General features: G+C 41.1%; 1 protein-coding gene across 2 annotated transcripts in view; it reads right to left on the reverse strand.

The window, feature by feature from the left end:
• Nucleotides 1-27,940, reverse strand: part of fam171b (family with sequence similarity 171 member B) — a 57,145-nt gene that overhangs the window by 23,972 nt on the left and 5,233 nt on the right. The window contains exons 2-6 of one of the 2 annotated variants that reach the window (XM_080198854.1): nucleotides 19,277-19,340; nucleotides 8,172-8,405; nucleotides 7,151-7,243; nucleotides 3,131-3,289; nucleotides 224-394 (exon numbers count right to left, since the gene is read on the reverse strand). In XM_080198854.1, the coding sequence (XP_080054980.1) occupies nucleotides 224-394; nucleotides 3,131-3,289; nucleotides 7,151-7,243; nucleotides 8,172-8,405; nucleotides 19,277-19,340 (721 nt within the window). The remainder of the gene's footprint in view (nucleotides 1-223; nucleotides 395-3,130; nucleotides 3,290-7,150; nucleotides 7,244-8,171; nucleotides 8,406-19,276; nucleotides 19,341-27,940) is intronic. The other variant, XM_080198853.1, reaches the window with a different exon arrangement.

Raw genomic sequence — 27,940 nt, forward strand, 5'->3', positions numbered from 1 at the left:
AGCATCTGCTCCACAGCTGGGACTTAATAAATATTGTGCTACTGCAGTTTAATAATCTCCTATTGAGTGAATGTACTTAAAACAGGCCATTTCACCAATGGGTAGTGTCTCTCAGCTTCACATCTAGATTTTGCAATTCTGCGTACTGACAATACATTTCCTACCAGTTATTAAAATTTGTTGATATTAATTAACATTATGTTGGTGAAATTTGCTCGTGTACCAATTTTGAGGTCAAATGTCCAGGCTGGAAGAGCATCTGCATGCGTCACTAAATCTGTTGGTCCAAGAGGTAACGTAATTTGGATGGATCCTGCAACTTTCACATTTTCTTCAGCAGAAAACAACTGAACACTAATGGCAGCCAGAGGTGTCAGTTCAACGCTCTTCAGTCCTGCAACAATAAATCATTTCCTGTTTAAGAACTGTGTTAAAAGAAAGCAAACAAATTCAAGCTGACATAAAATTATGTTTTTGCTGGTCAATACGGATTCGTCATTCAACCAAACTAAAAAGGGAAGCTCACAAAATGAAATTTTGTTGTTCCTAAAACTGCTTGGTGGGGGTCAGGGAAAAAATAACAGCAACAATTTCTTAGGTTTCCATCATCGAGAGGGAATTTACCTGGCTACTGAATAGTTTTCTCAGTGTTATTTGATTGTGCAATAGTTCTTTTTAAATTCTGAAAGGTATAGTTTTAAGGCATAATTATACATATACAGAAGAGTATACTTTGCAGAACAAAATTGGCTACCATTTACAAAAAAAATTATAATGATCTATGAATCAGAGTTAGCATCAATTATTTTCTAAAGTAATATTTTAATAAAAGTCACATGTGTTAATGCAAAGATTAAGGTAGGATCTTGCCTCCTTGCCAGAAGGTCATGGTTTATTCCCCACTATGACCCTTGAGCAAATAATCCAGAGTAACACTCCCACGTGGAGCCGAAAGTGCTGCATTGTTAGAGATACCATCCTTGGGTTAAGACATTAAACCAAAACTCCTGTCCACCTGTTCTGGTGAATATTAAAAAAATCCCATCCCATTATTTAATAAGCAGGAAAGTTTTTTTTCCAATTTCTTGGCAAAGATGTATTGCACAACCAACATCAACAAAATTGATTAGCTGACTAGTTATCTTTATTGATGTCTGTGGGGCTTTACTGTGTGCAAACTGGTTGCTGTGCTTCCCTGTATTCTAACATTGGCTATGTTTCAACATTGATGAATTGGTCGTGAAATGGTTTGGGATGTCCTGGGGTTTTAGATGATGAGAAATAATTGCATGTTCTTTCTTCACAACTTAGTGTGAACTTGGAGTGACAGAATGAAGTTTGTACCTGCAATCTTCCCATCAACAGCTTCTAACCTCAAACTTCAAAAACAAAACAAGAACTTCTTCACAGCCAGGGAGAGAAGGGATAAACTAACTTAGTCACATATTCAGGGAGATACGTCGAATGGGGTTCCAAAGGAGAAAAAAATGGAAAAGAGAACTAAAATATATGAATAATGCAAAGATGGAATTGCCATAGATGACAATTACAGTGGAAACACTGGGGCAGAATACAAAACCTTAAGTACTGCTTACTCATGCTGATACTTTCGCCAAGATTATTGACTGGATGAATTATATTGTCAATAGTCACCATGGTAAAAATGTGCTGTTATCATTTCCATCTGTGGCAGCATTGCGAAAAAGCAGCTCCAGGTGGCTAATTTACAGAATCACAGAATAGCAGCATTTCAGGAAGCCATTTCACTCATTGTGTCTGTGCTGGCTCACTGTAAAAAAAACTTCAGCTAGTCCCTCTACTCTGCCTTTCACTATAATTCTGCAATGTTTCTACTTCAGCTAGGTATCTAATTGCCTTTTGAAAGTCACAGCTGAATCTGTTTCCGACAGAGAGCTCAGCCATCATTGTCTGCAGGAGGCCAGCGAGGTTTACCTGGTGGGGCTCTTTGAGGACACCAACCTGTGCACCATCCATGCCAAGTGAGTCACCATCATGCCCAAAGACATCCAACTGGCCCACCACATCCGCGGGGAGCACGCCTAAACTGACCCAAACCCATTTTTAAAATTTGAATAGCATGAGAAAAAGAGACCACCACACTCAGGCAACTCCAGAATTGCTACTCATGCCGCTTCTGGTTCTATTACCAATCATCTTAAATTCACACCCTCTTGTTCTTGACCCTTCTACCAATGGAATCAGTTTTTCCCCTATCTACTCTGTCCAGGCCTCAGTCTCTAATAAATCTCTTCTCAATGAAAAAAGTCCTAGCTCGCCAATCTATCCACATAACTGAGGTCTCTTATACGTGGAACTGTTCTTGTAAATCTTTTCTGCATCTGCTTAAAGACTTATCCTTCCTAAAATATGGTATCCAAAATTGGACATAGCACTCTAGTTGAGGCAGAACCAATACTTTATAAAGATTCACTATAGCATCCTTGCTTCTGTACTCTATGCCATTATTTATAAAGTTCAGGACCCCGTATGTCTTATTAACCATTTCCTCAATCTGCTCCGTCACTTTCAACGAATTGTACCTCCAAGTCCCTCTGTTCCTACTATTGGTTTAGAATTAGTACGTTTTATTTTCTATTGCCTCTCCTCACACTTCCTACAATGACTTATCACTTCACACTCTGCTATATTAAGTTTCATCTGCCATATGTCTGGCCATATCTTCACTATCTGCCTCACAATGCAATGATAGTAACGATTTCCCATATTGTTAGCTCATTTCTTCAATTAAGTCACTGCAGAGATGCAGCATTTTTGCACAGGGAGAGGAAAGACAAATTATTGGAACAGCAGGCTTGCTAATTTACTCAATTTTAAAAGAATCCTTTCACTTACTGCTCGGAAGCTGTAATAAAGCTGCCTTCCAATATAATTTCCTTGACTTATTTTATTTCAGAAAGAAGGATGAGCACAGAATTGCAGCTTAGTCAATGAGACACAACCAGGCAGACATTTAAGAGACCTAGAGAAACTTACAGGTTTACCAAGGACCACAACAGGAGTGGAGATGCATTAGGAGTACCATTACCATGGCAAAACAAACAATAACAAGACAAAGCATGATGATTGCAAGAAATGATTAAAACTTTACTTGATTTGTTCATCAAAGTCCCCATTGTATGGATAAAGTTGTCTGTTCCCCAGGGAGGCTGTGGAGCTGTGAGATAGGCTGTCAGATTAGAAACATAGGTGTTCTTCGGTAACCTCAGTAATCCCTTTGGAAACTGGACACTCGGGTACCTTCGGTCATCTAAAAAACATAAGAACCTTCTTAACAAATGTAAGGAAAAGAACAGCCCAAACTGATGTGTGTTGCATAATTAGATGATAATTGGCAGTGAAATAGGCTGCCCAATTGCTTTAAATTTAGTGAGACTGGTAATTAATATTAACATTATTGTTACATATTTTCTAGTCTTATTTAAAAACTACATTAAGTCATTTAAAGACATATTCCCTTCATACTGTAAACTTACTGCTCTTACAGTTTTTTCACAAAAAGATCTTCTACAAGTCTTCACTCTAATACACAGTGAAACTGAATACCATGAGACATATAATGTTTACAGTTGTATCTCTGACTTAAGAGCACTGAAGCACTGGGAGTACAGTGATAAATACTTTCCTCTAAATAAAGCCAAAATAATTTACTTGCTCTTCGGTCTTACAACACAGAACATCGACAGCATGAGAAATATGTCGTCCACTCATCAATCAGTTCCTCCACAGATCGTGTACAATTTAGCCCATTACGTGTACTAATCAATTAATCAGTAGCCTGGGAGAAAGGACAGTCAAACTGTCAGGAAGGCAAAACTCTCATGAAATATTACCCTGGCCTCCAGTACATCACCCCATCCTTAGTTTACACTTCTGACTTAGACGTGTTACATTTTTCCGACTGACTTCTTCATTTTAATACTGATCCTAAACTGGGAAAAAGGTCTACATGTCAATACCAGCTTGATTGTACAGAATTTACAAAACAAAATAAAACTAAAATATCTTCAAACACAATGAAATAAACAAAGGATTGGATTGCCTGCCTCCTAACATTTTATTTCAGCTTGAAAGATTGAGGAGGACTAAGGACTACATACAAGTAGGAAAGAGCCAGATGTTAAGGTGGTTTTTCTTTCTCTAGAAGGGAGTGAGCCTCTGAAACGCACGTCTGATAGTGTGAGCAGACTCTCTTCACAGCTTAAAATTGGAGTCTGACTGGTTTGTAGCTGGGAGAAGAGACTACAAGAGTGGATTAACTGATATAATTTGCCTGGTCAATGTGATCTCCAGGTCTAGTTTCGATCATCTGGTTTGGGGAAAAAGAAAAATGGAAATTCCCTCCCCCCGCCAAACAAACCTAGTATTTTGCCTCTCTTTGGGTGGCAGCTGGGTGTGAGGTGGGGGTGGTGAATGAAACAGGATTAGAGTTATATCACTAATATGAGAACTCCAAGCGTCATGAATGTGAGTCAGTCAGGCTTAGTAGACTTGCTGAAATTTTCCTATCCTGCTTTTTCTTACTATCAATAAATAATTGAAATTGCCACTTCAAACATCAAGTAAGCCAGACACGGAGTGTAGCAACAGACAAGGAGAGTAGCTTACTTACTAAACTAGCAGCATTTGGTGCTATTTGCTGATAACATTCAACTGCTTCATTTCGCAATGCAAGTCTCACCCTTGTAACAACACCATCTGTTAAAGCACAGGCCTGCCTCACTTGCTGCTTTCACCAATTTCAAATTCCCACTGGTCATGTCCCAATTATACCTCCGGCACACACCAAGCAGTGCAAATGTTTCTGAAATTTGAATACGCTTCACAACTTGTCCTCAGGGTTAATGTGTTTCTGCAGCCCCCTCCCCCTCCACCAAATCTTTCAGCTGAGATCATTATTTCTAATGTGCTTATATATGTATTTCTTTGTTGGGATAGGGAAAAGACCACAAATCCCCCTTTGTAAAAGTGACTCCTTGTCTGTGTCTCACAAGCTACCATTAAATAATACCCTTAAAATAAACACTTCATTCTGATAGCTCAGGTGAAGAGATATAAATATCAGATTTAAACAAAGATAATTTCAATTACAAAATGCTTCCTACTTCACACCGCACAGTATTAAAATACAGGGTAAAAACCATTGTTAGGATTCTCCCAAAGAAAACTTAAGTGCCCAAAGGGTGGGAAAATGTGAGAATTTCCCACCTGTTTTTTGGATGTATTTATCTGCATCACAGAGTGCCTCAGAGGGATTCAAGCCAATGGGACCTCATTCACTCAAGAGGCTGGCAGGGTAGCACTGAGCAGGCCACTGTACATTAGCCGATCTCTCAGTGGGGAAATTGGCCCTCCACCCTGATGGGGAACCGGGCCCCTTTCTCTCTTCCCCCCCAATCCCCCTCCCCAGTATGTTCTGCCCCCTTGGCACTGCCCTGTGCATAGTGCCAGGGTGCCTGGCTGGCACTCCCCCTTTGCCCCTGGTCTCCTATGAGGGCCTCAATGGCATCTGTTCCCACCAGCAGGGCAAGTATGCCTGTTTCCCATCACTGGGGAATAAACCCCATTGGTGGAAACGTCTCCCGGTGGTTTTGGTGGTGGTGGTGGTGGTGGTGGGGCGGGGGGGAAGAGAGAGACAGAGAGAGAGAGAGAGAGAGAGACAGACAGACAGACAGAGAGAAGAAATACACCAGCATTCCAAAGATGCTATTTCCATATGGTAATTAGCTCCGTTCCTATTTCGAGCGTGGGGCTGATAATGCCAAAAAAAAATAACGGCCTCAGAGATGCACGGTAGCACAATGGTTAGCACTGCTGCCTCACCGCGCCAGGGGCCTGGGGTTGATTTCCAGCTTGGCTCACTGTCTGTGTGGAGTTTGCACATTCTCTCCGTGTCTGCGTGGGTTTCCTCTGGGAACTCTGGTTTCCTCCCACAGTCTGAAAGACGTGCTAGTTAGTTGCATTTACCCAAACAGGCACCGGAGTCTGGCGACTAGATTTCCACAGTAATTTCATTGCAGTGTAATGTAAGCCTTACTTGTGACTAATAAATAAACTTCAAAAGTGATTGGTCAGTCGCAAGTGCCGCTGAACATCTCTCGACCTGCCGTAGTACTCAAGTAGCACAGCAGGCTGGGAGAATCCTGGCCTATGTATCCTGTTTGGTATATCACACTGCTGTGTTTACCCAAATGGATACTCAAGGCAAGCTGGTGCCCTCAGCCTGGACAGACATTTCTTGTCTTTGGCACACAGCAATTACCAACCAGATCAGGCTCAAATCCTGATTCCAAGTAGCTATGAAGCTACTCCCCAGCACATCTGTTACAAGTACTAATTGAATCTGCCCTCTTACAATAAAGTTTGTGGTGTTTGAGAATTTTGAACAATGCTGATAATGTGGGACTTTGGCATCCCATAGAAGTTTTACAGTGCAGAAGGAGACCATTCAGCTCATCGAGTCTGCACCAATTCTCCAAAACAGCATCTTACTCAAGATCAGCCCCCAACCTATCCCTGTAACCTGGCTGGGTGAGATGCTTTTTCACAGAGTTGGTGCAGACTCAAATGAGCTGGATGGCCTCTTTCTGCACTGTAGAGATCGTATGATTCATCTGGGTGAATACTGTTTTAATAAGGCACATTAAGGATTTGAACAAACTCTCATCTCATTTATTAATTCTAGCCACCTTGTGAGGTACATAAGTGATACACATGCAAGAGAAATGAAGAATGACCCAAATCAAAAAGGAGGATTTTTTTTTAGCTCTGGGTCACTGAATCATAAAAGTACATATAGGCTGGCAGGGGTCAACTCCCATAAATGTAAGTTCTTCAAAACATCTCCTGGAGCGTTCTACACCACCAAGTCCAAGGAGGTATTGGCAGTAAACCCACATTTATAACAAAACTCAAAATGAGAAATTTCCAGAGGAAAGACGCATAAATATAACTTTTATAACTATAATTATTTTACAGTTTGAGGTATTCAGTCATGTTTTCAGTACACCACCAAATATTCTCCATCTTCATATTTTTGTTAACAACAGTTAAAGATTATAAAATAAACTGAGGAAAAAAAATAGCAAAAATGACAATTTACTCCACCTACCAATCTTTCCTCCGGTGATTAAAATAGTGTCTTCAAATAGCCAGAGATTTGCTCGGCTTTGTGGAAGCATTGAAAGAGTTACTGCTGCAAAAACTGAAGGTAGAAATAACATAACACAATAAATCTCCACAGCAAAGGTTTAGTAGAACAAGATTTGATTTGAAGAACACTTAAAACTGTTCAAAAAAAAATGAAAAGTTCAAAATCTTGATGTTTCTTTCCAAAGCTTTAACCAAATCACCAATTAAATCAAAGGCCCTCTGCAAAACTTTTTTTTTTATTGCCTCAATGTAGATTCTAGTGATCAAAACATGGAGCTGAAGTCCTCAAGCAAAACCCCAAAGCTCTTCTAAACATTTTATAAAGGAGATTCCAGACACAGAGTGCAACAATCAAAATTGAATGCGTTAATCAAAGTATTGCCAGGGCATTCCAACATGCAAACTATTGCACATTGTTTGCAACTCACACTGGTTGAAAAGGCAAGGGTGAGCCTACCTCTGCCAGCCCTGAAAGCCATGATTGGATTACCCGGTTCACGGGCAATTATTTGCCTAAAGTCATGGCTTCCAACCCCATAAAAGAGGATGTCCCATTGCCAAAGCCACCAGCCAGACAGTTGGCAGCTCTCCAGTCCCAGCAGTGTCACAAGAAACTGTGGCACCCACTTCAACTGCAACAGTCCACCAGGAGGAGTAGCACGGTGGCTGGATTCAAAGGTGAGTCAAAGGGCTCTCCATCGAAACTCTTCCCAATTCAAGCAGTTGGGAAAGAAACTGCATCAACAGGTATTGTATAGTTGGCTGCAAACAGTGTACGAGGCTTTCATTCTAATCCCTCTCTTTAGGGGGCAGTACTCAAGACATTACAGGGTTGGACCTATAAGCATGCAATCGGTGCCACTGCCTCATCTTTTGAAAGAAAAGCCCATGTTATTTCTGAAGTTACTTCAGAGGGACAGGATAGAGCAGAACAGGAAGAGTAATTAAAATTGAAGAAGGATTATAAAGCAAACATTTACCTGGCACTCTTCGGGTTTTCCAAGGCAGCGATGCTAGTAGATAGCCTCCTTTCCGTGCTGTGACAGTCAGAGTAAGGCCAAGCTCATAAGGTACTTTGAAAATAACTCCTCCACCATCCTCCGTAAGGGCTGAGTTAGTCTTTGTGTAGTTAACAAAGACATCAACAATGACCTGATCCAGATAATGACGTGTTACCACATCATTTACCTGCACCTTCAAGGTAAATAACGACCCTAAAACAAGAGAAGTTTCATGTTTAACAGTTTTGCTAAAGCATCATTAAAAACAAATCATACTTTGAATTTTCTTTTGAAGTAGCTGACTCTCTATCAGGGCAAGGCAGTATTATTTTACAGATGTTGGACATCATGTAGTTTTGCAATTACCTCTGGAGTATGTCAATTCAGCAATGGATTTTAGTCTGAAAACTATGGCGTGGGGGGTGGGGGAGATCTCCGACCATTCACACTGGAGTGCAGCCCCTCCCATGGATTTCATGGTGGAGTGGGGCGACAACAATGGAAAATCACATTGACAGCAGCGGGATCAGAGAATCCGCTGCCAGTGAACAATGCACTACCTCCCACTGCCAAGAAACATGCAATGAGAGGCCAGAGAATTCCCCTCCAGATGTTTGGGAAGACAGCAACCCCTTAAAAGTGGACCTGAAATTTTATTAAACATTCTGAATGGGACATTTTGGTACATGTCAAACTTTACATTATTTCCTTACAGTCTTTGTTGAGAAAGAGATGGAGAGCTTGTTGTTCGCAAGCTGGAGGCTGCAATGAAAATCTCACTGGACAAACACAATAATCTCGTGGAGAGGAACCACCATTTCAGATTACATTTCTGTTCTGGGAACCAAGGGGATGATTCTCCTAGCCGGGAGATTCAAGCGGAGGCCATTCAGTGGGCTTCCCACTGGGCGCCACGGCCTTCGAGTTTCCGGGCACCAGATTTATGGCGCTGTCAGCTGTGCCAGAAATCAGTGAGGAGCTGAATAAATTATTTAAATTAAATTTTACACAGCATTATCGGGTCAGGGTCTGAATTCTCCAGACTCGCTAGTGTTCCCCCGCCCCCCCGGCCAGGAATGTTTCACTCCAGCGAGGTTTACAATAGCTCCCTACTAACAGGGAGTTGGCGACCTGATCCCACAGGAGTGAAGCAGGGGCCCTTGAGGCCCCTTAGGAGGTCAGGGTAAGGAGGAGGTACCCTAGGGGCCAGGGTGACACTGCTAAGCTGGCAATGCCCACCAGGCAGTGCCAAGGGGGTGGGGCAGCGATGCAGGGGTCACAAGGCCTGGCCAGTGATCAGGAGGCCAGCAGGGCGAGGCTACTGCGTATGCGCTGATCTCCACTCTGACAGATCGGTGCACATGCAGTGGCCTGCTTAGCACTATCCTGCCAGCCTCTCCAGCGGGAATAGGCCCCACCCATAGATTTTTAGAGTGATTCACACCAAGGCACTCTGCAGTGTTCAGAATGTGAGAGATTCATTTTGAAAATCATGCTAAAAAAAAAGCAGGATTTACTCCAGTTTTTACACAAATTCAACACTTAGAATGTTTTTGGGAGAATCTCATCCCAAGTGTCCAATCATTCTACAAAATATTTTGTTAATTTAGTACTATGTATGTCCGGTTACAGCAAGTAACAAAATACATTTTCCACCATTTTATCTGCCACTATAAAACAACAAAATCACACCACTGGAATTATGAATCCATAGCAATAACAATTTCTACCTACACAATTCCTATTGTAGTCAAGTATCAAGATAAGTGATTGACAAAATAGTTTTGATTAGTTCTTGACAAATTATTGATTCCAGTTCAAAGCCTAGCTCAGTTCGAAATATATACATGGCTGTAAATTTGTCAAACAATTTACAACATCTCTTCACCATTTTAGGAGAAATTTCTCTAATATGGAGCTGTTCACATGGTAGCAAAAGCTCCAAGTAAAGTGAAAGAAATTTCTAAAGTCACATGTAAACCTTTTGACTGTACAAACATAAATAGCTAAACCTACATAAAAGGACCACAATATTTAGCTAGGAGAAATAATCTGTTGACAAGCAAGAATAAGGTTAGATGTAGATTTACCAAAACAAAGAATAAAGAAACTCAAACATTCCAACTTCACAAGGAGATTTAGTCCCTCCCCATAATTGATCATGATGAATTGTTGCATCATTTTATCAAGCCATAATAAATTACTTCATTAATAAGTCTTGAATTTTACAGGACATAAAATTTTACATGGGTGGAGATAAGGAACAGCAAGGGGAGGAAGACGCTGGTGGGTGTGGTCCATTGGCCCCCAAATAATAACTTGGAGGTGGGGCAGGCTAAAAACACGCAAATAAATGATGCGTGCAGGAATGGAACAGCGATAATTATGGGGGATTTCAATCTACATATTGATTGGTTGACCCATGTCGGACGCGGTGGGCTTGAGGAAGAATTCTTGGAACGCTGCCGGGATAGTTTCCTTGAACAGTGTGTGATGGAACCGACGAGGTAGCGAACTATCTTAGATCTGGTGCTGTGTAACGAGGCAGGTAGAATTAGGGATCTTGTTGTGAGGGATCCTCTTGGGAAGAGCGATCATTGTATGGTTGAGTTTTTGATGCAGATGAAGGATGAGAAAGTAGGGTCCCGGACCTGTGTCCTCTGTTTGAACAGAGAGGAGTACGATAGGACGAGAGAGGAATTGGCAAATGTAGACTGGGGGCGCAGATTGGTCGGTAGGGCTGCTGAGGAACAGTGGAGGATCTTTAAGGAGACCTTTTTTGGTGCTCAGCAGAAATTTATTCCAATGGTAAAGAAGGATCGTAGGAGAAGGGATAATCAGCCATGGTTATCGAAGGAAATAAAGGAAAGTATTAAATTAGAAACTGATGCGTTTAGAGTGGCTAAAAGTAGTGGGTGAATAGAAGATTGGGAGAGGTTTAAAAATCAACAAAGATTGACGAAGAAGATGATAAAGAAAGGAAGGATAGACTATGAAGCTAAACTAGCACTAAATATAAAAAAGGATATTAAGAGTTTTTATAAATATATAAAGAGGAGGAGGCTGGCCAGAGTGAATGTTGGACCCTTAGAGGATGAGAGAGGGGATTTAGTGGTGGGGGATGAGGAAATGATTGAGGCCTTAAATAAGTTTTTTGCCTCGGTCTTCACGGAGGAGGATGCGAATAGTTTGTCAGGTATTAAAGATAGAAGGATGGTAGGAGTTGAGGGCCTGAATGTGATCACTGTCACTAGAGAGGTAGTACTTGATCGACTAGCGGGACTGATGGTGGACAAGTCCCCAGGACCAGATGGAATGCATCCCAGGGTTCTGAAGGAAATGGCAGGGGTGATAGTAGATGCCTTAGTGATTATTTTCCAAACCTCGCTGGATTCCGGGGAAGTGCTGGAAGACTGGAAAACGGCTAATGTTACGCCGCTGTTTAAAAAGGGTAGCAGGCAAAAGGCAGGCAATTATAGGCCGGTTAGTTTAACGTCTGTTGTGGGAAAAATGCTTGAATCTGACATCAAAGAAGAAATAGCGAGGCACCTTGAGAAGAATTGTTTGATAGAGCAGACGCAGCACGAATTCATTAAGGGGAAGTCGTGTCTGACAAATTTATTGGAATTCTATGAGGATGTGACTAGTGCGGTAGAGGGGAACCAGTGGATGTGGTGTTTCTTGATTTTCAGAAGGCGTCTGATAAGGTGCCGCACAAAAGGTTGCTTCAGAAGATTAGGGGGCATGGAGTTGGGGGTAAGGTGTTAGCGTGGATAGAGGATTGGTTGTCTAATAGGAAGCAGAGAGTTGGTATCAATGGGTGCTATTCGGATTGGCGGTTGGTGACTAGTGGAGTGCCCCAGGGATCGGTGCTGGGGCCTCAGCTATTTACCATTTATATAGATGATCTGGACGAGGGGGCTGAGTGTGGGGTGTCGAAATTTGTTGATGACACGAAGATAAGTGGAAAAGCAAATTGTGCGGAGGGTGTGGAAAGTCTGCAGAGGGATCTAGGTAGGCTAAGCGAGTGGGCGAGGATCTGGCAGATGGAGTACAACGTTAGCAAGTGTGAGGTTATCCACTTTGGCAGGAATAATAGTAGGAGGGATTACTATTTAAAGGGCGAAAAGCTGCAGCATGCTACGGTGCAGAGGGACCTGGGGGTCCTTGTGCACGAGTTGCAAAAAACCCAGCCTGCAGGTGCAGCAAGTGATCAGGAAGGCAAATGGGATGCTTGCCTTTATAGCGAGGGGGATTGAATATAAAAGCAGGGAGGTCTTGCTGCAACTGTACAGGATGCTGGTGAGGCCGCAGCAGGAGTACTGTGTGGAGTTTTGGTCGCCGCACTTGCGCAAGGATATTTTGGCCTTGGAGGGAGTGCAGAGGAGGTTCACTGGGCTGATATCGGAGATGAGGGGGTTGAACTATGAGGAGAGGCTGAATAGACTGGGTTTGTACTCGTTGGAGTTTAGAAGGATGAGGGGGGATCTTATAGAGACGTATAAGATAATGAAGGGGATGGATAGGGTAGAGGTAGAGAGATTCTTCCCGCTCAGAAAGGACAGCAGGACTAGAGGGCACAGCCTCAAGATAAGGGGGGAGCAGTTTAGAATGGAGTTGAGGAGGAACTTCTTCACTCAAAGGGTGGTGAATCTCTGGAATTCTCTGCCCGTTGATGTGGTGGAGGCTACCTCGCTAAATATATTTAAGACACGGGTAGATAGGTTTTTGGTAGGCAAGGGAATTAAGGGTTATGGGGAGAAAGCGGGAAAGTGGAACTGAGCCACTTCAGTTCAGCCATGATCTTATTGAATGGCGGGGCAGGCTCGAAGGGCTAGATGGCCTACTCCTGCTCCTATTTCTTATGTTCTTATGACATTATGGGGTCAACTTTACAAGTTAGTGTTCCTGGCTCAGAGCTCTGTAGGTCTTAATTTTAATGACCAGAAAATCATTTGTTGCACTAACTTCCAGCATTCACAGTATTTTGCTTTGACTTTAGCCTCTAATTCCGTGGCCATCTTTGCAGCTTGTCCTTTTGTTGCGCAAAGCTTTGAACTTGAATGAATAATTTGTAAAATGTGTCCACATGCAACATATACATGCAGGTAATCAATAACATATATGTAATAACAAATGTAGAAGCCCTCCAGATCATACATAAATTTTCTTAGTCCATACGAATTGCTTTGTTATAAATTAAACACTCATCTTTGATATTCAGTTGTGTTTTGAGTGGATAACTTGCAACTGATGAAAATCACATGCACTTTTTCATTGCATTTACACAGCTGAAATGCTGAAAGGGCAAATCATTGGGCACCACTTTGAAAAGTTGGGCTTGTGGCCAAGATTAGTGAATTGATTGCAAGTGCTTTACTCTGCTTTTCCTATTTAACTAAATGCTTTAAGAGAACTTAAAACTGGCTTCTTGGACACACATTTGGGCATATGCCAATAGGGACATTCTTGGATGCAGGCTGGAATTGGGGAATGGTGGCCGAAAATGAGATACATTGAGCAGTAAAAGGAGCGTACAAGCACTTGAATAGGCAGAAATGGGAGCAGGAGGATGGAGGTAAAGAGAACGACACAGAAATTTTATAAAATAGTTCCTCAGTTGCAAATTCAGAAAAAATAAAATCGTAGAAATTTATTACACAGGAACCCATTTGGTACATCATCTCCATGCCATCTAAATGCTAAGTAACACATCCTACTTTCCAACTGTGGTCTATAGCCTTATAGATCTCACCACTTCAAGTGCATATTCAAGTAAATGTGATGAAGCATTCTACCTCCTTTCAAGCAACAAGTTCCAGATCCTTACTATCTCCTGGGTGAAAGTTTCATTTCTAGTTGAATGCTTCCATTACTTTAAATCTACACTCCCAGTTATCGACCTTTCTGCTAAGAGAAATAGATCCTTCCTACCCAGGCTCTCCATAATTTTATACATCTTGATGAAATCTCATCTTAATCTCCATTATTCCAAAGAAAACAATCCCAGCCTGTCCTATTCTTCCTCAAAGTTAAAATTCTCCAGTCTTGACAACATCTTCATAAATCTCCTCTGTACCCACTCTAGTGTGATCACATAATGCAATAACCAGAACAGTCTGCAGTAATCTGTGATCTAACTAGTATTTTATACAATTATGGCATCGCCTCCCTGCTCTTGTATTTTATGCCTCAGCTAAAAGGGAAGTATCCTGCAGGCCTTCTTAAGCAACTTATATACCTATTCTGCTAGCTTCAGGGATTTATGGACATGTAATATTCCTCTACATGTCTCTGTAATCTAAAATTTATTGTGTATTTCCTCGGTTGCTTGCCATCATCAAATGTATTATCTTACATTTGCTATCTTTCTGCTCACTTGATCAGTTCATTGCCATCCTGCAGTCTTGTTCACTATTAACATGACAGCCAATCTTGTATCATCAGCAAACTTCTTAATTAAACTGTCTATTTAAGTCCAAATCATTGTTATATACCACGAAAAACAAGGGGCTTGGTACTGTGCTCGGCCAAAGCCACCAGATACAGCTTTTGAATTACAAAAATACATATCAACCACTCGTCTTTGTTTTCTGTCCCAGAGCCAATTTTAGACCTAATCTGCTTGCTACTTTACCGCTGCTCCCATTTACTTTGCTGACCAGTATGCCACATGGGACCTTATCATAGGCCCTGATAAAATCCATATATACATCAAATGTGCTTCCCTTATTAATACTGCTTGTTACCGCCTCAAAAAATTAATTCAAATCTCAACAAATCTCAAATCTCAACATGTGGATTGTCCTTGATTAATCCATGCATTTTAAATGACGAAAATACTGTCCTTCAGAACGATAACTTGTTAATATTTCATCTATTCCTTTTTCCCTATTTAAACAATGGTACAATGTTAGCAATACTCTGATGCCACACCCCCCTGCAACCAAAGATTGGAAAATTATGATTATAGACTCTACTAATTTCTCCTTTACTCCTCTTTATTGTAGACTGTGTCTGGGCCTGGTGGGTTACCTACTTTCAAAGATAGTAAACGCCTTATTATTTTCTCTTCTGTGTCGATCCCATCCAATATTAAATTTAATTCTAGTTTGGGAGCTGAATGGGAGGTGCAATGGCTAGTGGGTGGGCTGGAGGTCAACCTCCTTATCCTGGCCTGTCTGGCCCTAGTAAACACAGTAAGAAGTCTCATAATGTTTCCGAAAGCTTGTGGGATTACTATCAAATAAACTGGTTGGACTCTAACCTGGTGTTGAGAGACTTCTTACTGTGTTTACCCCAGTCCAATGCCGGCATCTCTACATCATGGCCCAAGTAAGACATGGGCACAGTAACATCCGCTATTGTTGCTAGTCCAGTCTACTGCTTTGAGCAGTGCTGCTGGGATGAAAGAGCTGTCAGTGCTCCCATTGACCAGAAGTTCTTGGCGGCAGGATCTCTGACTTTAAAGCAACGAAAGTGCAGGGTTTTCTTGATGAGTCATTGAAGTGCATGGAGGTTGGGACACTCATAATGGTGAGAGAAGGGAGCACAAGGTGTGGGTGGGGAATTATAGACTTTATCAACCATTGAAACTTACACAGTAGTTACCTATCTCAGACATGTGGTTGCAATGGTAGTTCCCAATTCCAAAGCTTTAACCCAGGAGAGAACACCTCTCCTATAAGGTACACTTTAAACATTCGAATATGACAGGCAGCAGAGTCTGCTTTGTCTAATTAATTGAATGCTTTAAATGTCTACAACTTCCAAGAAACCCCAGGGCACTGTTTAAACCAGATTGGTTATCATGCTGGAATTACACTCTTGGTGATGTGAAATAGCAGAGGTGATAGACTGCCTCCCTAGAGAGAGTCTCTCATCTTTTGTCACTGTAATCAATTCAGATCCTGACTGCAGATTTACTGTGAAATTTTTAAACACTGCTCATCAACGAAAAACTTTACCTACACTTACCAGCAGATTACATTTGTATTAAAACCCTTCCAGCTAAAATTTCCTTGTCCTGTGTATTTATTTTTCATTTTCTTAACAGTAAATGATGGGGAAAAAAAAACAATAGCAGATGAATTAAACAGGTGTTCTGCATCAGTCTTCATTGTAATGGATGCAAGTAACATCCCATTAGTAGTTGTAAACCAGGAAATGGAAGGGAGGGGGGAAAGCAAGAAAATTATCACCAGGAAAGTGATATCAAGCAAATTGTTGGAGTTGCAGGCTGACAAGTCCCTGGTTCCTGAAGGACTTCACACTAGGATTTTGAAAGAAGTGGCTAGTGAGATGCTTGCTGCATTTCCAAAATCCACTAGACTTAGGGAAGGTTGCATTAAATTGGAAAATAGCCAATAGAACTTCTTTATTCAGAAAAGGAGACAGAAAGAAGGAAACTACAGGTCAGTTCGCTTAACATGTCATTGGAAAAATGTTAGAAACAATATTAAAATCATTGTCACAGGGCACTTAGAAAAATTCAAGATAATCAGGCAGAGTTGACATGGTTTTGTGAAAGGGAAGTCATGTTTAACCAATTTATTGGAGTTCTTTGAAGAAGATCCATGTGCTAAGGATAAAGGAAAACATGTGGATGTACTGTACTTAAGATTTCCAGAAGGCATTTGATAAGGTGCTACAGCAAAGATTATTGCAGAAAAGCTCATGGTGTAGTAGGTAGCATATTAACACGGACAGAAGATGGTTTCTTTATTAGCTAGCCAGGGTGCAGCCATATATGGATCATTTTCTGGTTGGCAAGATATAACGAGAGATGTGCCTCAGGGACCAGTGCTGGGACCTCAACTTTTTACAATTTATGTAAATGACTGATGAAAGGATCAAAGTTATGTTTGCTAAATTTGCTGATGTCTCAAACAGCTAGGAAAGTAAGTTCTGAAGAAAACATAAGGAGGCTACAAAATGATATAAATAAGTGAGGAGACAAAAATCTGGCAAATGGAGTACAATGTGGGAAAATGTGTAATTGATAATTTTTGAAGGTAGAATAAAAAAAGCAGTGTATTGTTGAAATGCTGAGAGAATGTAGTGCTCTGAGATCATAAAATTCTACAGTGTAGAAGGGGAACATTCAGCCCATTGAATCTACATCGACCACAATCCCACCCAGGCCCTATCCCCATAACCCCATTCATGTACCCTAGCTAGTTCTGCTGACACTAGGAAGAATTTAGCATGGCCAATTCCACCTAACTCTCACATCTTTGAACTGGGGGAGGAAACCAAAGCAAACGCATGCAGATACGGGGAGAACATGCAAACTCCACACAGACAGTGACCCAAGCCAGGAATCGAACCCGGATCTCTGGCACTGTAAGGCAGCAGTGTAACCACTGTGCCATCTTGTCGCCCTTAAAGCAGAAGGATCTGGATGTCCTAGTGCATGAATCATAAATGGTTAGTGTGCAGGTACAGAAAGTAATTAAGAAAGCTAATAGAAGGTTATTATTTATTGCGAAGGGAGAGTATGTTTCAGTTATTGATTAGATGACATTTGGAGTACTGTGTACAGTACGTGTTTAAGGAAGGACATAATTGTGTTGCAAGGAATTCAGGTAAAGTTGAGAGTCAGAGGTTGAAAGCACAGAAAAAGGCCTTTTGGCCCATCATGTCTCTGGCAGTCAAAAATAACCACCTAACTATTCTAATTCCATTTTCCAGCAGTTAGTCCATGGCCTTGTATGCCTTGGCATTGCATGTGCACATCTAAATACTTCCTTAATGCAGCAAGTTCCAAAGCCTCACTACCCTCTGGGTGATAAAGTTTTTCCTCACATCATCTTCAAACCTCCTGCCTGTTACCATAAATCTATGCTCCTTGGTCATTGATCCTTCCACCAAGAGGAAAATTTTCTTCCTGTCTACTTTATGTCCCTCATAATTTTATACATTGCAATCATGTTCCACCACCCACCATCCCCCCCACCACACACCCACACACACTCCCCCGTCAGTTTCCTCTGCTCCAAGGAAAAACAACTCCAGTCTATCCAATCTCTCTTCATAACTAAAATTCTCCAGCCGAGGCAACACCCTGGTAAATCTCCTCTGCACCCTTTCCAGTGCTATCACATTCCTTCTTTAATGTGGATTCCAGACTGCACACAATACTCTGGATGTGGCCTAACCAACATTTTATACAGTTACAGCATAACCCTTGTGCTTTTAAATCTTTAGTAGACTAATACTTGGAACGCGTGGGTTGTCTTATGAGGAAATGTTGCACAACCTAGGTTTGGATTTGTTGGAGTTTAGAAGAGTAAGGGGTGACTTGACTGAAACATACAAGATCTCGAGGAGTCTTGACAAGGTGGTTTTGGAAAGGATGTCTCAAATTTTTTCTCTTAGAGGGTTGAGCATCTTTGGAAATCTCTTTCTCAAAAAGGCAGTTAAAGCAGATTTTTTGAATACAGGTTGAGTATCCTTTATCCTTAAATCCAAAAACCAGAACAGAGCCATAAACTGCACTTTCTTTGAACCTCATCAACCTGCAGGATGGGAAGTCTAGTTATTTGTCCTGTGATTTTTGTGGTGAACATATCAAAAAGAAACTTATTGAAGGTATGCAGTAATTATTATTCAATGATACATCTTACTTTTCTAGCCATTTTATTTACTTTATAGCTAGCCTTGGCTATTTCTAATAAAGTATATTCAACCAGTAATTCAAGGCAGAAGCTGACAGATTATTGATAAGCAAGGGGATGAAAGGTTACTGGAAATAGGTGGGAACGTAGAGTTGAGGTTATGATCAGATCAGCTATGATCTTATTGAAAGGCTATAAAGCTGAAGCCTATGGAATAAAAGGGAAAGTTGCAACATGGATACAAGGTTGGTATAAAAGAAGGAAACAAAGAGTAGAGGTAAATGGTTGTATTTTTGAGACTGACAAACCTCTAGATCAGAACACTTACACTCTTGACTGCAGGGAGCAGGCTGGTCAGATGATCCCCTGATTCATGATTCCGCCACTGTAGAGTTTTAACTTTGCAGTGTCTCTGACATCAGTGATTAGTTCCCTGTCCAGAGATCCAGCCTAATTAGCACTTACCTCCTGAGTCCCCCAAAATCTTAACTTTGAAGTAGCTGCCGAGTTCCCCAAAGCCTAGGACAACCTAACCATCAACAACAAAAGGAGAACGTGAATGAGGATCACAATCCCATTATCATGTTTCAAGTTTCAACTATTTTCTTGGAGTAGGTTGGCCCCCTGCCCAACTTCCAGCTTGAGTTAACATGGGTTTGAGTCACAGAATCCTTATAGTGTGGAAGGAGGCCAATTCAGCCCATCGAGTCTATGCCAACAATTCCACCCACGACCTATTCCCGTAACCCCACACATTTACCCTGCTAATCCCCTTGACACTAGGGTCAATTTAGCATGGCCAATCAACCTAACCTGCACATCTTTGGACAGCGGGAGAAAACCGGAGCACCCGGACGAAACCCATGCAGACATGGGGGAAAAGTCAAGGCTAGAATTGAACTCGAGTCCCTGGCGCTGTGAGATAATGTGGTAACTAGTATGCCAACGTGCTGCCCAAAAGTCGGAAAACAGAATTCTGATACGAATTCCACCCGTTTGTTTTAAATTAAAATTCATCCAATTGTGCATTCCCACTAATTTGTCATTTTCATTCCCAATACCGGCAGCTTTTCTTCTTTCTACGTGGTCTCTCCCTTGACTTTCATTGCCTCACTCAGTTTCAGCTAACAAAGTTTCTATTAAACAATTGCAGGTTAATCGATTTATTAAGTATTCCTGCCTCTACTACTGTTTCCCTCCTTCTCCTTTCCCCTAAAATCCACCCTGACAGGCTTTTTGGAGACAAAGTTGGAACATTATTCAATTTCTCATCTGTGGTGGAGATGCCTTCTTTGTTTCTTTCCTCTCTGTACTGTACAAAGAGCCTTGCTCAGCTTTCAGTTTTCAATGCTGAAGAGGAACACTTGAGACGCTATCTGCTCTCGTCTTTCATAAATGCTGACTAAGCTACTGTTTGAAGCTTTGCTTCAAGTTGCACTGTGAATAATTAAATGATAAAATAATCAGCATTCTAAATGTACGAGGCAACCAACAGCATCTGCATTTCAAATGAAGGCAGAAAGGTTACAGGGAAATTGACAAACAGTTTTTTCTCAAGCAGCAGACTTGTTTTGGAACATATTCAAAATGATCTAAGTAATACAACATTTGTGATTGAGGAGGTTAAAATGAGATTTCATGAAAATGAATATTACAATTGTTGTTTGTGGAATACTAGCTGTGTGATACTAGTGGAACCAACTACACCTTTTATATAGGTTGTAAAGGAAACATCCAATTTGCTTTATGTGGTTTCACTTGAATTATACTCTTCAACTACAATGTTAAGCAAGGTCTCACTGTATATACAAATCAGCAGTGTAGAATACAGCAGCATTAGCCAAACAACAACAAACTAGAAAATTCCAGCTTCACAATACATACAAAGGCAACAAGAGTATCAATAAAAACAAAAAGTAAGTAAACCACACTCTGGATCATTTTGACTCCTAATTCTGTTTTGATGTCAGCTATTTCCTGGAATAACAACAACTAATCTTATGGCTTCTTAAAGGAGCACTGTGCAACATTCAATTTTGACCATTATATAAATATGGTCAATAAATTCATTTGTGTGTGTTTATAGTTCAATATTCAGAAAGAAGCGTGACACAATCTGAAACATCAAATCAAAATATTTCGAAAAAGAAGAGTTAAAGTAACTGATGCTCATTAAGGGCTATTGAAGGCAATGGCAGGAGCAAGAATTAACATTTAGTATAATCCACTACTACTCAAGAATTTAGTTTGTGGAATATTTATTGCAGGTTGAATTATAACATGAAAAAATGAAATGATGACTGATGGGGGGAAAGTGGTGAAATAGCACAACAACAGGGTAGCAAACTTCCCAGGGGATGGCTAATCAGAGGGCACTGTGCATCTCTCTAAGCTTCCGTCAAGAATCAGGTAACAATTGGAGCCGCTAATTATGCTCCCTGAATCAAATGCTGTGCTTCAATCTATTTATTGCAAGTGATAAATAGCGTTCACAGTACCTTATGCTGTTTGTCTACTGTGGGTAAAATGCAGTGTTGCACAGGCTGTGTACCAGATGAACTTACTGAGTTACAATCGTATTCAAAATTTATTTTGGTATATCCATTTAGAATATTAAATATCTTATTTATTGAAATCGGAATGTGTGCCCATTTCTTCTCTTCCATTCAATTAGATTGCAGAATTAGAGACTATTCTCTTTTCAGTAATATTACAAAATGAAGAACCAGTGAGATGCAGAATTATGCCACCAGGAAGCAAGATGAAACGTACTACATATAACTAGTATAAGTAACTAGGAAAGAAACATTTCAGTTTTACATCCAAAAGGAATGTTTACTTGCTAAGAAATTAATTGTACAATTGTTTAGGACCTTATATGCGAGGAGGCACTAATCCCACCACCACACAAATCGTAGTGATGCAGGTATAGCTCCATTTTGCCACCTTCACAGCACGTGTGAATTTTACACAACAGCTGGTTAGGTTCACTGTAAAATGTATATTTAGGCTGCAGTATCTAACAAGGCCTCTTTCATTTTCACAGGTTTATCAAGCAAAATGAAAAAGCGTGCTTAAGACTGTATTGTAGAATCCTAGAATGGTTACAGTGCAGAAGGAGGCCACTCAGTCCATTGTACTAATGCTGGTTTTCTGCAAGAGCAACTTAACTAGTCCTTTCCCCAGTATCCCAATAAATATGTTCTCTTCATGTAATTATCTAATTTCCTGTTGAAAACCATGACTGAATCTACTTCCTCCACTTTCTCAGATAGTCTGTCCCAAATCCTAACCATTCTGTTGTTTTTTTCCTCGTGTTTCCTTTGGTTTTTTGTCATTCAGCTTAAATCAATGTTCTGTGGTTCTCAACTCTTCCAACAATGGAAATGGTTTTTGCCTATCTACTATCCTGACACCTCACAATTTTGAACACATTCATCAAATCTCCTCTCAACTTCAAGGAGATATAACTGAACTTCTCAATCTTTGAGACCATTCTCGTAATTCTTTGCTGGATCCTCACCAATCCCTCTGATCATATACCCCTTTTTGACTTATATGCTTTCCTTAATATTGCATCTCCTGGTTCTTCCAACCAAAATGTATCAATTCACACTTCTCACTTAATCCGTCATGCGCCCTCCCATTCCACCAGCCTATCTATATTTTCTTGAAATTTATCACTATTCTTCGCACAGCTTACAATACTTCCAAGTTTTGTGTCATTTGTAAATGTTGAAGTTGTGCCCTGGACACCAAAGTCTAGGTCATTAATTTATATCAGGAAAAGCAATGGTTTAAAAACCAACCCCAAGGAACTATCACTGTATACCTTCTGCCATCCAAAAAACAATCCTTCAGCACAACTATGCGAGTCAGAATGACCAGGCCAGAAGTACAGAGGTGGTCAGGGACATGGCAGACACTGTCCCCCAGTGTTCTGCTGGGACCATCATAGACCAGGCTGGTGTTGCTATGGGGCAGGGTGACTATGGGGTGGACTGTCTCAATGTGGCTATCTCTGTGGGGCTGGCCTTGCTGGCACATTTAGACATTGCCCCTCAAGCATCTATCCTGTTGTGAATAATCCACACATTCAGATCCAATGTCTTTAGACTTTTTAAAAATATTTTTCCAAACAGTACAAAAATTATGGCCCTATTTACTGCTAATCCTCATTTCCCTGCCTTCTACTTTTGCCTTCTGTCTTTCACTTCTTTCTTTGCTTCCCTCTCCCCTCCAGCACTGGCAAATATCCCTGCGAGGATATTCGTCCCTGTCTTGCTGGAGCTTGTACAGGTCCGATCTTCCCCAAAATTGGACCCAATGTCTCACGAATCCAAATCATTCTCTCCTACACCATCTACCCATTTTTGCATTCATCTGGTCTGTTCCGCTATTCATGCTCTCACTAGCATGTGGCACTGGGAGTAATCCATTGATTAGTACCTTTGGCATCCTGCTTTGTCATTTATTTCCTAGCTCCTTATATTTTGTTTTCAGGAATGCCTCCCTTTAAGGACAGCCTTCCCTTCCAGGCTATCTCCTTTGTTCTTTCCTCTGTATCCCACCACACCACCACCAACCACGCACCCGCCACCCCCCCCCCCCCCCACTGCCCCATTCACTAGCTCTATCCTACTTTGTAAACTGCTGAATCTGCAGCCACTTCCAGATCTGATGGAAGGTCATTAACCTGAAACAATGTCAGTTTCACACTCGAATGATGTATTTCCAGTCTTTTCTGTTCTTATTCCATCTCTTCCATGTTTACTTCATTCCACACTGCCAACCTGCACCAATGAAACTCTCACCCACTCCTCTACTATTTCCAGGCTTGACTTCTCCCCTTCCTGACCTTCTAAATTCCACTCTAGTATAGAGAAGTTGCAGTGTAGATAATTATTATAATCTTATCCTACATTAAATGCTGCTCATCTATTACCTTTTCTTGCAACTTACTTTGATCCTCTTTTCACCTAATCCAAAATCCTCACTCTTCCCATCTTCCCTCAGCATGTGCTGCTATTTGTTAAAACACTGAATGATATTTTGGGACAGAGCAAACCTGTAAACCATCTAAATATAGGTAAAAGCGCATTTTACTAAGAATCTATCATAATAATATAATTTGAACCACTGTAAAGTTGTCCTTTAATAATGGTCAGACATTTTTTTTGTCATTGAGATGAAGTTCAGAAACACCTAGCATTATGCCATCAGTTTATGATAGATTTGAGAACCAGGATTAATTACAGCCTTAATATTGACTCCCTGGCATTGCAGAATACCATTTATCCACCCAGAAAAAATATTTAAAATAGTGTTGAATAAATATTTAGATTCAGGAACCTTGAAACAAGCGACTAGTTGTGGTAGAAAAATTCTAATGCAAAACTGGTTCTTTTCAGAACATTGGATAATCTAAATTTGCATCAAGAATTCACCAAACCCAGATATTGGGGTACAGTGCAGATATTCCTTAAAAATGTTTACTAGCTTCCAATGATTCATTCCTCTAATAACTTTTAGTCAGTTTAATAATATACATTGTCAGAAATAAAGGGTGGCAACTGCACAAGGACCTTGGAGAATATATGTACCTGACAGCTTGTACATATCAGTTCTCAACACGTGATCACTGTTCCCCTCCCTCCCTTTTCTTAATGATAGCATGAGGAGTTGAAAATTTTACAGATTAAGCAGACTCCAATAATCATTTCTCAGAAGGGACCAGAGATTTCAGGCTTAGCAATTTCTATCTTGCCAGCAGGAAGCCTTTCTCCATATTACTTCCACGTTCTGGCAATTTACCCTTGCTGTTCGAATGTTACTCATCACGTGGCGATGCAGAAGCCAGCTTTTCTGCTACTACGGATTTCAACCACACAGATATCACCTATTACAGCAAAAAGGGAGAGGTTCTATTGCTCAGAATCCAGAGACAGAAGAGCACGTCATGCTCAGAAACAGAAGCAAAATGCAATATGATGTAATCATCTGCATTGCTCTTTCAATATGATCAATAACTGAGGACCTCCTGAGCCAGCATGTGTACCTGCACACTGCTTTCTGATATCACAGCATAAATGTACATTTAAATTCAGCTGCCAAATTCCAGAGATTGGCAGTAGGCAGAAAGATTCAGTAAAATAATATGCTCTCTCTATCCATCAGCTCTGACAAATCTCACACAATTACTTTGATGAAAGCAGCGGCTGCACAAGAGCTGCTGGCCAGGAGCTCACTGCACGAGCACAATAATTAAGCAGCTTTAGAATATGCAGGGGACTAACACTTGGACCTTCTACATATTTTAATATCTAACGAGATATGGCATTCACTCAGTAAATCAACAGGAGCACTATGGCTGACTTAGATTTTGACTTGACACTGGAAGTGCTTGAAAAACAACACAACTGTCAATATTGAAAGAATGTCAAACATTGCATTTATGACCAATAGCAGGGTTACAATTTATAACAGGATGGTACCAGGAAGCTGGGTTTGATTTCTGGCTTGGATCACTGACTGTGCAGAGTCTGTATATTCTCCCTGTGTCTGTGTAGGTTTCCTCCAGGTTCCCTGTTTCCTCCCACAGTCTGAAAGACATACTGGTTAGGTGCTTTGGCCATCCTAAATTCTCCCTCAGTGTATCCGAACAGACACTGGAGTGCGACGACTCTGGGATTTTCATAGTAACATCACTGCAGTGTTAATGTAAGTCTACTTGTGACACTAATAAATAAACTAACTTGAAAAAAAACATTCAGGCACAGAGCCTTGATTACTTTAAATTGCAATGAAAGTGCAATTGCTGGTCTGGAGACCATGAGCTATAGTGTAATCTCGAATTAGGTAGTGCCCTGTTTGTACTGCCTGGTTTCAATTTGAATTCCCCTCACCAGAAGGCTCTGTGTATGGGTGCTTAATAACTTGTCCAGAGCCCCCTTGGGGTGGTAATTTCATAGTAACTTGGATGGTGGTGACAGAAGTGTCCACATCATCAAAACAGTTAAATACAATCCAAGCAAGTTTAAAAACTGAGCACTTATTAAAATCAGCTTCAAAGGAGTTGTACTGCAGTGTCAAACCCAACATGACGTCCTCTGAGGGTTTTCACACAGGTCTTTCTCATCAAAGCTTAAGGTGCAGCAGATTCACATTATTAGAATGATGAGCATCAAAATATTAAAATTTTAAACTGATTGTGACTCTTAATGGCCCATCTACCTAAGGGCAGGATGTACGTGGGGGTGGGATGGAAATATCAGTTCATTGTTTAAGCTATGTTCATAAACTATATAGTCAGGGAAACAAAATAAAAATAAATATATGTATGGGGGTTGGGGAGAATTCAACAGTGGAATGATTATTAACCACAATATCACAAAAATATATATAATTAATTAACACTTTGGGAGTTCCAGTAATATCTAGCTGCAGATAAGAGAGTTCAAACAGGAACAAGACATTGGCTGAAGCTGGAATGGACTTAATCTAAAATTCTTGGACCCAAATGACCTGTATTAGAAATGCATTATTGAAACATGATCTTGGTGCCTGATGATCTAATGAGGTACTTAAGTAATGCTGGTTTCCAATGGCTCCTGTTTTTTGACAGCTTTAAAATGACACAATCAAATCTCTTGGGAAGTGGGGTAGGAGGAGGAATACGTGCTTTTAGAACAACATAAAAATGATCATGACAAACCCACAGTATCATGAAATGTTGTGCCATGATTATTTAAAAAAGTAATTTCACTGTACTATGAGAATAACACGTAATTAAGCATCTCAAAAAGACATTTGGTATTTAGTGTTTTAAAGAATTATTTGAGACACGGATGATCAAGCTTTGATGGGATGGATAGGATAGAGGTGGAAAGACTCTTCCCGCTCAAAAGACAGTAGGACTAGGGGGCACAGCCTCAAGATAAAAGGGGGGCGGTTTAGAACGGAGTTGAGGAGGAACTTCTTCACTCAAAGGGTGGTGAATCTCTGGAATTCTCTGCCCGTTGAAGTGGTGGAGGCTACCTCGCTAAATATTTTTAAGACGCGGGTTGATGGGTTTTTGATAGGAGAGGGGATTAAGGGTTATGGGGAGAGGGCAGGAAGGTGGAACTGAGCAGCGACAGATCAGCCATGATCTTATTGAATGGCGGGGCAGGCTCGAAGGGCTGGATGGCCTACTCCTGCTCCTATTTCTTATGTTCTTATGAAGCATTAGGCAGTGAGTCCAAAGCACAATCACTAAGTGAGCCATAAATGGTAGAAACATTTATCTGTCAAAAGTAAACATAAGAAATAGGAGCAGGAGTAGGCCATCTAGCCCTTCGAGGCTGCCCCGCCGTTCAATAAGATCATGGCTGATCTGTCGTGGCTCAGTTCCACATTCCCGCCTTCTCCCCATAACCCTTAATCCCCTCTCTTATCAAAAACCCATCAACCTGCGTCTTAAAAATATTTAGCGAGGCAGCCTCCACCACTTCAACGAGCAGAGAATTCCAGAGATTCACCACCCTTTGAGTGAAGAAGTTCCTCCTCAACTCCGTTCTAAACCGCCCCCCCCCTTTATCTTGAGGCTGTGCCCCCTAGTCCTACTGTCCTTTCTGAGCAGGAAGAGTCTCTCCACCTCTATCCTATCCATCCCATTCATCATCTTATATGTCTCAATGAGATCTCCCCTCATTCTTTTAAACTCTAACGAGTACAAGCCTAGTTTATTCAGCCTCTCCTCATAGCTCAACCCCCTCAACTCCGGTATCAGCCTAGTAAACCTCCTCTGCACTCCCTCCAAGGCCAAAATATCTTTGCGCAGGTGCGGCGCCCAAAACTGCACACAGTACTCCAGCTGCAGCCTCACCAATGCCCTATACAGCTGCAGCAAGACCTCCCTACTTTTATATTCAATCCCCCTCGCTATGAAGGCCAGCATCCCATTAGCCTTCCTGACCACCTGCTGCACCTGCAAGCTGGGTTTTTGCGACTCATGCACAAGGACCCCGAGGTCCCTCTGCACCGTCGCCTGCTGCAGTTTTTCGCCACGTAATAGTCCTTCCTACCACAGAAAAAATCTGAACTCAGTTGAAAACAGTTAAAGTTGGAGATGAATGATTTTAGCTTTCT

The sequence above is a fragment of the Carcharhinus amblyrhynchos genome, chromosome 11 (assembly GCF_965287045.1).
Source record: "Carcharhinus amblyrhynchos chromosome 11, sCarAmb.v2.hapA, whole genome shotgun sequence".
Lineage (NCBI taxonomy): Eukaryota > Metazoa > Chordata > Chondrichthyes > Carcharhiniformes > Carcharhinidae > Carcharhinus > Carcharhinus amblyrhynchos.